At 37.4% G+C, this 14,069-nt stretch overlaps 1 protein-coding gene across 6 annotated transcripts in view; it reads left to right on the forward strand.

Annotated features, from left to right (window-relative positions):
* LOC117342107 (mediator of RNA polymerase II transcription subunit 12-like protein) overlaps window positions 1-14,069 on the forward strand; it is a 44,732-nt gene that overhangs the window by 24,486 nt on the left and 6,177 nt on the right. For 4 of the 6 annotated variants that reach the window (XM_033904101.1, XM_033904107.1, XM_033904105.1 and 1 more), the window contains exons 31-41: window positions 1,313-1,422; window positions 2,109-2,229; window positions 2,565-2,717; window positions 4,317-4,456; window positions 4,982-5,084; window positions 5,562-5,660; window positions 6,316-6,445; window positions 9,513-9,776; window positions 11,987-12,224; window positions 13,014-13,131; window positions 13,948-14,022. In XM_033904101.1, coding sequence (XP_033759992.1) covers window positions 1,313-1,422; window positions 2,109-2,229; window positions 2,565-2,717; window positions 4,317-4,456; window positions 4,982-5,084; window positions 5,562-5,660; window positions 6,316-6,445; window positions 9,513-9,776; window positions 11,987-12,224; window positions 13,014-13,131; window positions 13,948-14,022 — 1,551 coding nt within the window. The remainder of the gene's footprint in view (window positions 1-1,312; window positions 1,423-2,108; window positions 2,230-2,564; window positions 2,718-4,316; window positions 4,457-4,981; window positions 5,085-5,561; window positions 5,661-6,315; window positions 6,446-9,512; window positions 9,777-11,986; window positions 12,225-13,013; window positions 13,132-13,947; window positions 14,023-14,069) is intronic. The other 2 variants (XM_033904102.1, XM_033904106.1) reach the window with 2 other exon arrangements.

Here is a 14,069-nt window from a genome sequence, read left to right on the forward strand (position 1 = left end):
TGTGTTTCTTGGGAAGCTGAGAAACAGACTGATCTGTGCTGCATGGTTGTGATCTTGGACAAAACACTTAACCAAATTGCCCTGGAAGACATGTAATGGACCTGCTGTATGTTGCTCAGTGAGGAAGCCACCAGTAACCACCAGTAACCACAATGAGACCCCACCTCAAACTTACCCTGGCTGTTCATGGGGTGATAAACCCAACAAAATGATACATTCCCCAGGGCAACAACACCGCTATAGATACAGTATTGTAGTGAATATCAGTGATTTAATGGGAAGTAATTTTTAGTGTGTGTTGAAGTTTAGGCCAGTATAACCATATTATACTGTTGTAAGTTTAATATTTCTTGGAACACACAGTGGAAAACCATAACTGTACACAAAATATTTCTGAGTTCAGTAAATAAGTAAAATGTAACTCCTGAATATAAAACCAAACCAAAAATAATCATTTTTATTAGCTCACCGGTTATGAGTAACTGTACCCAGGCGTCTGCGTCCATGTCCAACCCCACTTAAAAGTTTTTGGGGAAAGTTTTTGGAAAGCGCATATAAGTCCAAAAGTATACACCTCACACCCTTCTAATTTGGTTTATACATTCATTAGAGGTCTAGGAGTGATGTTATAGCAAAATTATGCAGAAAAAAAGTGTGATTTTTTCACATTTTACCATTTTGTAGACTTAATTTTTATGGCACCAAAACTCACTTACACCGTACACCCTTCTTATTTGGTTTATACATTCATTAGAGGTCTAGGAGTGATGTAACGGCAAAATCATGCAGAAAAAAATTGTTTTTTGATTTTTTTTTTTTTGTATTTTACCATTTAGTGGACTAACTTTTTTGGCACCAAAACCCACTTTTAAGATTTTGGGGGTTAGTTTTGGAAAGCTTGTAAGTCCACAACCTTCTTATTTGGTTTATTCATTCCATTAGAGGTCTATTAGATCGATATTTTGTGAGGTACAATTTCAAAATGACATGCTTATACATACAAAATGTAGATAAAAAATGAATGCATAGTGTGAGCTTTCGAAATCATTGATTGCACTTGTTTTTCTATTCCTAAACATAAAATGACGCATCTCATCCTGTCCTATTCCGATGCAATGTAACTAGCTAATCTCAGGAACTGCTGAAGTTTCGGGATGTCAAGTGGCAGCAGGGGCATTTATGCCTTAGACATTTTTTTTTTTTTTTTGAGGCTGTACATTTATATCATGCACGTTCCCATAACATTATTTTCACAGTGTATTTGTTGATGGGTTTAAATGTTTAGATTTCACTTTTAATCTCCCTTTAACAGGTTGGAGGAATGTTTGACACCATACAGAGAAACACAACAAATACAACGGACTGGGGGATACTACTTCTACAGCTCGTCACCAACGGAATAGTGGACGCTCAGTCAAACAAGTAAGTTATTGTCATATCAATTACACATTTCAGTACTAAGTAATAAATATATGTACTATAAGATAAACCAAACTTTTATCACTATACTCTGGAACCTCTGGAATAAAGCTAGGAGTTACATATAATTTGAGGGTGATTTTGTAGAATTGACTGAACATATTGTCATGGTAACTAAAACTAAGACATCTTATCAGTTAAGATTTTTCAATTGTCTGAAATATTCTGGTATAAACTGGTAGATGGGCAATTATGGGAGATGTTAAATGCAATTGTTCTGTTTACAATACTATGTAACTTTGACAAATTAGGCGTCTTTGGTTTGTTTACTGGAATCAGATTCCAGCCTATGGTGGTATTAATTATTCTAAGGATTACAGTTTGAATTCTACATTGCAAGGCATGTTAATATCAAACAATATATATCAACTTATACTTATCACTGTTGTGGGAGGAAACCAGAGAACCTGAAGAAAGTCCAGGTGGTCTGGCAGATGACTTTTATACCATTCTTGTCCAATTGGGTAATCAAGTTCAGGCTACCTAGGGGAAAGTATGTTACCACTACGCCACCCCACCTCCCCTTCAATATGTTATCACTATGTACTTGTCAATATAGATATATAGGTAATACTACGTCCTTGTGTTGATGTGTGTTTAATACAAGTGACTCTGTTGTTTGTTGACAGTGAGCTCTTCACTATCATCCTCGACATGTTGACTGTCCTCATCTATGGAACATTGATAACAGAAGGCCCGGAGAAGGAAGAGAACAAACGCACTTACCTAAATCTCATAAAAAAGCTGAGGGTAAGCTTATTGTACAAAGATCCAGAAGATTTTAATTAAGCATTAGGTAATTTATAAATAATGGATAAGCTTCTTACAAGGAGCGAAGAAATTAATTTAGCAAGCTGACTTCATGTAGATGTATTTAACCGTCTAATATGTATAATTGTTTGTGTTTTAGCGTGAGATAGGGGACAAAAACTCGGACTCTATGTATAATTGTTGGTGTTTTAGCGTGTGATAGGGGACAAAAACTCAGACTCTATGTATAATTGTTTGTGTTTTAGCGTGAGATAGGGGACAAAAACTCTAGGAGACAAAAACTCGCACTCTATGTATAATTGTTTGTGTTTTAGCGTGAGATAGGGGACAAAAACTCGGACTCTATGGACAAGATCCGCCAACTGATGCCTCTACCCAAGAGATGGTATGAGGTGATCACGTGTGAACCACACGGGACTCAGATGGACAGTAAAGGCAATAAATACAATGGACTTGGGAAAAAGGAGGTAAGTTGTTCAGCTTTCAGGAAAGATATCACAACTAGCTAGGGAGATAATTCAGATTTAGGGGGTATACTGTTGACTGGTCAGATCTCAGAAAAGACATCACAACTAGCAAGGGAGATAATTCAGATTTAGGGGGTATACTGTTGACTGGTCAGATCTCAGGAAAGATATCACAACTAGCAAGGGAGATAATTCAGATTTAGGGGGTATACTGTTGACTGGTCAGATCTCAGGAAAGATATCACAACTAGCAAGGGAGATAATTATACCCCCGCAACGAAGTTAGGGGGGGTATACTGGAATCAGGTTGTCTGTCCGTCTGTCTGTCTGTCTGTAGACGCATATTGTCCGGACAACTCCTCCTAAACCGATGGGCCAATTCCGATGAAACTTCACACAAATATTAATGATCATGTGTAGATGTGCATGCCACTTTATTTTTCTCAAAATTATGGTTGCTATGGCAACTGGTCACTATAAACAGGTCTTCCGATAAGAACCATAACTTTAAGTTTGTCCGGACAACTCCTCCTAAACTAAATGGCCAATTTCAATGAAACTTCACACAAATATAGAGGACCATGTGTAGATGTGCATGCCACTTTCTTTTCTTTCAAAATTATGGTTGCTATGACAACTGGTCACTATAAACAGGTTTTCCGATAAGAACCATAACTTAAGTTTGTCCGGACAACTCCTCCTAAACTAAATGGCCAATTTCAATGAAACTTCACACACACATAGAGGACCATGTGTAGATGTGCATGCCACTTTATTTTTTTTAAAATTATGGTTGCTATGGCGACTGGTCACTATATTACTGGGTTATCTTAGTTAGCCTCTAATTAACAGTTCCAATTCACCATTGACTCATGCAGATTGCGGGGGTATTAGTCAACCATCCTGGCGACAGTTCTAGTTCAGATTTAGGGAAAATACTGTTGACTGGTCAGATCTCAGGAAAGATATTACAATAAGAAAGGGAGATAGTTAAGATTTAGGGGTATACTGTTGACTGGTCAGATCTCAGGAAAGATATCACAACTAGCAAGGGAGATAATTTAGATTTTGCGAGTATCTTGTAATATACTGTTGACTGGTCAGATTTTTACTTAAATTTTGTAATTTTATCAATCAATCTTTAAATAAGATTTAAAGAAGATTTTCATACTTGTTTAGATAAGGAATATATTTATTATCATTTTGTACATTTGGGTATAAGATGGATTGATCTTATCTCCAAGTCATAACATCAAAGGTCAATTAAGTGCAAAACTTCAGTAAAATTTTGTTTCGACTATATCTTTTGAACAGATTAAGATATTTTATTGCAACTTGAAATAAACATTCATCATCACCCACAGGCACTGTGTAGTGTACTATAATTAGGTCACTTTGTCCTTCATTTAAGGGAAACAGTCAATTGAGTACAAGATCTTAATAAGAATCTTGTCCCAGACATAACTTTTCAACTGTTAAAGGTATCTTTAAGATGTCATTTGAGTTGTATATTATATATGGAAGTAGGGGAGACTTTTGTTTTGTGATGTAGACCAGTGGTATGAACAGGGATACTGATTCTTTCTATGTTGTGTACAGGGTTTACAGGTTTCTAAGAAGGAGAAGATCAGTCCGTGGGAGGTGATTGAGGGCTATAAAAACCCTCCACCACTCTCCTGGCCGTACTTCTGTGCTGTAAAACTGGAGAGGAAGCCACTGAAATATGAGGAGCAACACAGGTTTGTATGCTCTTCAATTCAAAGTACCATTTTACATGCAGCACAGGCGCCTTGTGCCTCCAGCTTTCAATTATAACTTAAATGTGGTCATAATGAATGGATGGATTCTATGCAAATTCTAAATCAGTGATAAAAAAAAAAATCCTGGTGAGGTTTTCCTTTAAATTTCAAAGTGTATGCTGTTGATATTATGTATGTGTATAAATATAATACTGCACCAATCCTGTATTATATATGATTGAAAGCTCTCTGGCAGTGACCTTCAAAGTGTTGTATCAGGAATATGTATCCGTTGACTAGCCTGCCCTATAGAGAGGTCTGTGTTACAAAGTCGGCACTTGTTTAATGATGTATCAGCTTAAAGGTTTAATTATCAAAAGCTCTATGGCGGTGACCTTTAAAATAAGATGTTGTAGCAGGGATACAGATAATTTTCCATTGAGTTGCCTGCCCTATTGTTAGGCCTGGTTTATGGAGCACTTGTTTGACGAGGTACGAAAATTTTAAAAGGAAATTTATTTCCAGGATGATGTTGTTCCACACCCACTCTCTCCGCCAGCCCCTTAGCCACTACCTTGATCCCCCAGTTCTTCCCCCTGAGGACCTGGAACCACCGCCAGAGAAAGTCGTAAGTACTGTGAGACTGATATTACATCTGTGAGATCGTGATTATATAGAGTGAGATAATGATAACAAAATGTCATAATCACATAATTTATGTGGAAATCTGGACTGAGACTGGTGTCGTGTGGTAAAATCTGGACTGAGACTGGTGTCGTGTGGTAATAACCTAGAAAACTGGACTGTGTGACTGGTGTCGTGTGGTAATAACCTAGAAAACTGGACTGTGAGACTGGTGTCGTGTGGTAATAACCTAGAAAACTGGACTGTGAGACTGGTGTCGTGTGGTAATAACCTAGAAAACTGGACTGTGAGACTGGTGTCGTGTGGTAATAACCTAGAAAACTGGACTGTGTGACTGGTGTCGTGTGGTAATAACCTAGAAAACTGGACTGTGTGACTGGTGTCGTGTGGTAATCACCTGATTTATGCAGAAATCTATATTTAGAGATAAATTATCTGTAGTTAGCTGTTTTCTTTTGAGGAGGAAAATGTCAAGGAGCAAACAGAATCACACCCAGAGAAACCACGGAAAAAGCAAACTAAACGTCGAAATCCAAGGACAAGCGGCAATACATTCCCTGTAAGTATTTGTTCTTGTGTCCTTTTAAATATTTTGTTGACTTAAGTATGATTGATATATCAATAATGTGTTACTTTTCCCTTGACACAAATATATTGATAGTTCAAGAGTTTCATGATTCTAGGCATACGTTTCATTATGCCCCCGCCATGAAATAGGGAGCATACAGTGTAACCCATGTCTGTCCTGTACCCTTGTATCGTGTTTCATCCTGTTCCATCCCGTACTATCCTGATGCAATGTAACAAGCTAATCTCAGGAACTGCTGAGGTTTTCGCGGTGTCGAGTGGCAGTGAAGGCATTTATGTCTTATCAGACATTTTCCTGTTTTCATCAGTGTTGAATAAAAGCAATGTCCAACTGAATTTGATGAAGTTTTTTGAGACTGACATCTTGATCTAATGTTTAAATAGAACAGTTTTCAAATTTTGACAAGATGTTCAGTTTTCTGTGTCTACACAATATCTTCATAACAATGTAACATGAACAGATATGATGAAATTATTAATATCAATGTATGTTGTTATGAGTCACAGATATTTCTATTTTCTTACACTTCTGGTACACATTGCTTAACAGTGATAATGATAGTTCAACATTTTACCACTGCAAGGGTAATGTAAATATAATGTTTATGATGTTTCCACTTTCACAGCCCACACCAGTGACACGACTGAACTATCCTGACAATCCAGCTATGTACTCCAATCCTCATCCAAGCTGGAGCTACAATCACTCACAGCCACAACAGTCCTCCTTCTACCCACAACAACAGATGCCACAAGGTAAATATATATATATAGACACAACAGTCGTCCTTCTACCCACAACAACAGATGCCACAAGGTAAATATATATATATATAGACAACAGTCCTTCTACCCACAACAACAGATGCCACAAGGTAAATATATATATTTAGACACAACAGTCGTCCTTCTACCCACAACAACAGATGCCACAAGGTAAATATATATATATAGACACAACAGTCCTTCTACCCACAACAACAGATGCCACAAGGTAAATATATATATATAGACACAACAGTCCTCCTTCTACCCACAACAACAGATGCCACAAGGTAAATATATATATATAGACACAACAGTCGTCCTTCTACCCACAACAACAGATGCCACAAGGTAAATATATATATATAGACAACAGTCCTTCTACCCACAACAACAGATGCCACAAGGTAAATATATATATTTAGACACAACAGTCGTCCTTCTACCCACAACAACAGATGCCACAAGGTAAATATATATATATAGACACAACAGTCCTTCTACCCACAACAACAGATGCCACAAGGTAAATATATATATATAGACACAACAGTCCTTCTACCCACAATAACAGATGCCTCAAGGTAAATATATATATATAGACACAACAGTCGTCCTTCCACCACAACAACAGATGCCACAAGGTAAATATATATATATAGACACAACAGTCGTCCTTCTACCCACAACAACAGATGCCACAAGGTAAATATATATATATAGACAACAGTCCTTCTACCCACAACAACAGATGCCACAAGGTAAATATATATATTTAGACACAACAGTCGTCCTTCTACCCACAACAACAGATGCCACAAGGTAAATATATATACAGACACAACAGTCATCCTTCCACCACAACAACAGATGCCACATGGTAAATATATATATATATAGACACAAGTCTTCCTTCCGCAACAACAGATGCCACAAGGTAAATATATATATATAGACACAAGTCTTCCTTCCACAACAACAGATGCCACAAGGTAAATATATATATATAGACACAAGTGTTCCTTCCACCACAACAGATGCCACAAGGTAAATATATATATATAGACACAACAGTCCTTCTACCCACAACAACAGATGCCACAAGGTAAATATATATATATAGACACAAGTCTTCCTTCCACCACAACAGATGCCACAAGGTAAATATATATATATATAGACACAATAGTCGTCCTTCTACCCACAGCAACAGATGCCACAAGGTAAATATATATATATAGACACAACAGTCCTCCTACCAACAGCAACAGATGCCACAAGTTAAATATATATATATAGACACAACAGTCCTCCTTCTACCCACAACAACAGATGCCACAAGGTAAATATATATATATATATAGACACAACAGTCCTCCTTCTACCAACAGCAACAGATGCCACAAGGTAAATATATATATATAAACACAACAGTCCCTCTACCCACAGCAACAGATGCCACATGGTAAATATATATATATAGACACAGCAGTCTTTCTACCCATAACAACAGATGCCACAAGGTAAATATATATATATACACAACAGTCGTCCTTCTACCCACAACAACAGATGCCACAAGGTAAATATATATATATAGACACAACAGTCGTCCTTCCACCACAACAACAGATGCCACAAGGTAAATATATATATATTTAGACACAACAGTCCTTCTACCCACAACAACAGATGCCACAAGGTAAATATATATATATAGACACAGCAGTCTTTCTACCCACCACAACAGATGCCACAAGGTAAATATATATACAGACACAACAGTCGTCCTTCTACCCACAGCAGCAGATGCCACAAGGTAAATATATATATATATATAGACACAACAGTCGTCCTTCTACCAACAGCAACAGATGCCACAAGGTAAATATATATATATAGACACAACAGTCCTCCTTCTACTAACAGCAACAGATGCCACAAGGTAAATATATATATATATATATAGACACAACAGTCCCTCTACCCACAGCAACAGATGCCACATAGTAAATATATATATATAGACACAGCAGTCTTTCTACCCATAACAACAGATGCCACAAGGTAAGTATATATATATAGACACAACAGTCGTCCTTCCACCACAACAACAGATGCCACAAGGTAAATATATATATATATAGACACAACAGTCCCTCTACCCACAGCAACAGATGCCACAAGGTAAATATATATATATAGACACAGCAGTCTTTCTACCCATAACAACAGATGCCACAAGGTAAATATATATATATATAGACACAACAGTCCCTCTACCCACAACAACAGATGCCACAAGGTAAATATATATATATATACATATATATAGACACAACAGTCCTTCTACCCACAACAACAGATGCCACAAGGTAAATATATATATATAGACACAGCAGTCTTTCTACTCATAACAACAGATGCCACAAGGTAAATATATATGTATAGACACAACAGTCGTCCTTCCACCACAACAACAGATGCCACAAGGTAAATATATATATATAGACACAACAGTCCTTCTACCCACAACAACAGATGCCACAAGGTAAATATATATATATTTAGACACAACAGTCGTCCTTCTACCCACAGCAACAGATGCCACAAGGTAAATATATATATATAAACACAACAGTCCTTCTACCCACAACAACAGATGCCACAAGGTAAATATATATATATGGACACAACAGTTGTCCTTCTACCCACAACAACAGATGCCACAAGGTAAATATATATATATAGACATTAGTATCCGTTTTACCTACAAGAAGAGATGCCACAAGGTAAATATATATATATATATAGACACAACAGTCCTTCTACCCACAACAACAGATGTCTCAAGGTAAATATATATATATAGACACAGCAGTCTTTCTACCCATAACAACAGATGCCACAAGGTAAATATATATACATAGACATTAGTATGCGTTTTACCTACAAGAAGAGATGCCACATGGTAAATATCATCTAATTCTACCCCAGTAAAATATTATATTATTTGAAAATGCTTGAAAACATTGAGTAATTACTCTACGTGTTGTAGGTCCTCGGTTCACTCAGCCATCCCAGTATGGACCCAAACAGGCATTACAGACTTTGATACGAGGTCGTACCAACCCTAGCACCACAAACTACCCTCAGAACATGCAGCACATCCATATGATGAACAAACAGATGATCCATCGTCAGGTGCGGCAGCAACTACGCCAAACATTCCAGAACCACCAGCGAGGCATGCCCGACAGTCAGGGAATGTTTCCTAACCAGATGCAACCTGGTGGTATGCAGGGTATGAACCAGCAACAAAGTAAGTAATGGGTCTTCATACAAGTACACCTTTAGTTGTACCATACAAGTACACCTTTAGTTGTACCATCCAAGTACACCTTTAGTTGTACCATCGAAGTACACCTTTAGTTGTACCATACAAGTACACTTTAGTTGTACCATCCAAGTACACTTTAGTTGTACCATCCAAGTACACTTTAGTTGTACCATCCAAGTACACCTTTAGTAGTTCCATCCAAGTACACCTTTAGTTGTACCATACAAGTACACCCTTAGTTGTACAGTCCAAGTACACCTTTAGTTGTACCATACAAGTACACCTTTAGTTGTACCATCCAAGTACACCCTTAGTTGTACAGTCCAAGTACACCTTTAGTTGTACCATACAAGTACACCTTTAGTAGTACCATCCAAGTACACCTTTTGTTGTACCATCCAAGTACACCTTTAGTTGCACCATCCAAGTACACCTTTAGTTGTACCATCCAAGTACACCTTTAGTTATACCATCCAAGTACACATTAAGTTGTACAATCCAAGTACACCTTTAGTTGTACCATCCAAGTACATCTTTAGTTGTACCATCCAAGTACACCTTTAGTTGTACCATCCAAGTACACCTTTAGTTGTACCATACAAGTACACCTTTAGTTGTACCATACAAGTACACCTTTAGTTGTACCATCCAAGTACACATTAAGTTGTACCATCCAAGTACACCTTTAGTTGTACCATCCAAGTACACCTTTAGTTGTACCATCCAAGTACACCTTTAGTTGTACCATCCAAGTACACCTTTAGTTGTACCATCCAAGTACACCTTAAGTTGTACCATCCAAGTACACCTTAAGTTGTACCATCCAAGTACACCTTTAGTTGTACCATCCAAGTACACCTTTAGTTGTACCATCCAAGTACACCTTAAGTTGTACCATCCAAGTACACCTTTAGTTGTACCATCCAAGTACACCTTAAGTTGTACCATCCAAGTACACCTTTAGTTGTACCATCCAAGTACACCTTTAGTTGTACCATCCAAGTACACCTTTAGTTGTACCATCCAAGTACACCTTAAGTTGTACCATCCAAGTACACCTTTAGTTGTACCATCCAAGTACACCTTTAGTTGTACCATCCAAGTACACCCTTAGTTGTACAATCCAAGTACACCTTTAGTTGTACAATCCAAGTACACCTTTAGTTGTACCATCCAAGTACACCTTTAGTTGTACCATACAAGTACACCTTTAGTTGTACAATCCAAGTACACCTTTAGTTGTACCATACAAGTACACCTTTAGTTATACTTGTACAGTTTCTTGGCCTATTGACAATTAGAGTCAGTAAGGGCCTACAGTCATGGCTGTGATCAAAGACCTAACATTCAATAATTAATCTAAAAGATAAATTCTATAAAAATTAGTAAATGCAGGGGCAGAAATTATAGATATGGATATACATCAATGTGGCCGACCTGTAGTGATGAAAATCTGGTGCTAACACTTCTTAATATATTGGTTACACTGCAGTGGTTACAGTTTATAATATATATATAGTCTTGGTAGACTGCAGTGGTTACTGTTTTATAATATATATATAGTCTTGGTAGACTGCAGTGGTTACTGTTTTATAATATATATATAGTCTTGGTAGACTGCAGTGGTTACTGTTTTATAATATATATATAGTCTTGGTAGACTGCAGTGGTTACTGTTTTATAATATATATATAGTCTTGGTAGACTGCAGTGGTTACAGTTTTATAATATAGATATAGTCTTGGTAGACTGCAGTGGTTACAGTTTTATAATATATATAGTCTTGGTAGACTGCAGTGGTTACAGTTTTATAATATATATATAGTCTTGGTAGACTGCAGTGGTTACAGTTTTATAATATATATATAGTCTTGGTAGACTGCAGTGGTTACTGTTTTATAATATATATATAGTCTTGGTAGACTGCAGTGGTTACTGTTTTATAATATATATATAGTCTTGGTAGACTGCAGTGGTTACTGTTTTATAATATATATATAGTCTTGGTAGACTGCAGTGGTTACTGTTTTATAATATATATATAGTCTTGGTAGGAATGTGGTCTGATGGAGTAGAGGTAATCACACTTTCATCAAGGTGCCCAGGGTCAGGTGTAAAAAATGAATTATAAAACTTGTTGCTTACTTGTTTTAAAGTGAATTATTAATATAATGTATACATTGCACTAACAGTGGGGATGTCATCCAACTTTGGGACGTCATATGGTATGCAACCACAGCCATCTGGGAGTGTGATGGAGCCTGGTCCTCCGGGGGCGGGGATGATGTCCCAGCAGGGATACAGCCAGTCCTATCAGGGATCACAGACATCTGCCATGATGCCTGGTATGGGGAACCAGCCAAACTACATGGCCCCACAGGCACCACCAGCAGCTCCAGTAGGACAGTCACACTTCAACACCACTTCCAGGTAGAGATACAATGGTTGTCGTAACTTCAGACAAGATTTGTGTTTTAAACATCACAAAATGCTTCATGCTTTCGTTTCTGTCAAAGTAAATGCCCAACAAATTACTACAGTGTTTAATTTGCCTCTGTCATATTGGGATAGCAAATCTTATTTAGTCCCCTACTGGGGGGGGGGGGGGGGTGGTACCTACATGTGTAGCCAAAGTTGTCAGCACTCTAGCAATTGCGTCCCTTGAGGGATTTTGATCAAAAAATGATAAGGGACCATAATATCTCGGACAGGTTTGAGTTTCAGGGTTGTTGGTATAAGGTCAAGTTCACAATTACTATTTTTAGAAAATCCTTGTTTTCAGATTTTACCCGCAAAATATGAAAATGTGCATATGTTTCATAGGGAATGACCTATTGTAAATATCCCACTGCTTTAGAAAGTTAAATAAAACAACAGCAGTGTTAATGAATCTTGTCATGAAATGGCAATGTTTATACTGTAGTGTTGCCTGTGTCTCTTCATACAATATACAGTTGTACCTACTCTGCCGCGTGTGGACTAGTACAAAGTACAGTTGTACCTACTCTGCCGCATTTGGAATGTTTCTTAAGTATGCCACTATACCTATTACAAGTGATCAGGTCAAAAACTAGGTCACAGTGACTATAAATAGAATTAGACAATCCTAATCCTCCCTCCAATGAGTGTAATTTTCTATAGAGTGGCATCTTGAGGCATTTCACATTGTCTTCTTTTTATGTCTTAAAAGTTTTTAACATAGAATCATAATTTTTTAAGACTGCAGCATGGAATGGGCAACAGTTCTATGCAAAACCCTAGCAGTACAATGAGTGGTATGACATCAGGGATGACGGGGTACAACCAAATGGCCTCGTCAGGACCCTCACAGCACCAGGTATGTATTGCCAGTTAACTTTAAACACCTGTCAAGCTGGTTATCTGGGGAGTTACTCAACATTCATACAGTAGCAGCATGCTATGTCAGTAATATACTTTTTTAAACAATGTTAGAGTAGTTTCCCTTTGTTTAAGCATAAGGAAATTGAAGTAGTGTCCCCTGGTTTAGATAATTGTGGAGTAGTGTCCCTTTGTTTAGATAATTGTGGAGTAGTGTCCCCTGGTTTAGATAATTGTGGAGTAGTGTCCCTTTGTTTAGATAATTGTGGAGTAGTGTCCCTTTGTTTAGATAATTGTGGAGTAGTGTCCCTTTGTTTAAATAATTGTGGAGTAGTGTCCCTTTGTTTAAAAGATTTGGAGTGGTGTCCCTTCGTTTTTAGTAAATTTAGAGTAGTTTCCCTTTGTTTAGATAAATGTGGGGTAGTCTCCCCTTGTTTAATTAATGTGAAGTGATGTTCCTTTGTTTAAGTATGTGTCATAGTGTCCCTTTGTTTAAATAAATTTGTAGTAGTGTAGTGTGCCTTTGTTTATGTAAATTTACAATGGTGTCCCTTTGTTTATGTTGTGTCTCTGTGTAACTGTTGCTGTGTTGGCTGTGTATAAGTGATTTTTTTCAGTGTTGTTTTAGTATATCTGTGTATAAAGTTGTACTTTGGATAGTGTATTATAACACACATGCACATTCACATACCAGATCCTGATTTATATAAAAATGATATTATTATTGTCCCCTATACCACCCAGTTGGAGAAATGTGTGTGAGGATGTTTATATGTAATGCCTACAGGCTATGATATGGTTCTCTATATAATAGCAGCAGACCGGAAATGACAAATTGAACTTCTTTCACCCTCCTGCCTCCTCCTCCTCCTCATCAGAGGAACCCAAGGTAAGTGGCTGCTGTGCGGGTGTATTCTAACTTCACTGCCCCAAGCC

This window comes from Pecten maximus, chromosome 14, assembly GCF_902652985.1.
Source record: "Pecten maximus chromosome 14, xPecMax1.1, whole genome shotgun sequence".
NCBI lineage: Eukaryota > Metazoa > Mollusca > Bivalvia > Pectinida > Pectinidae > Pecten > Pecten maximus.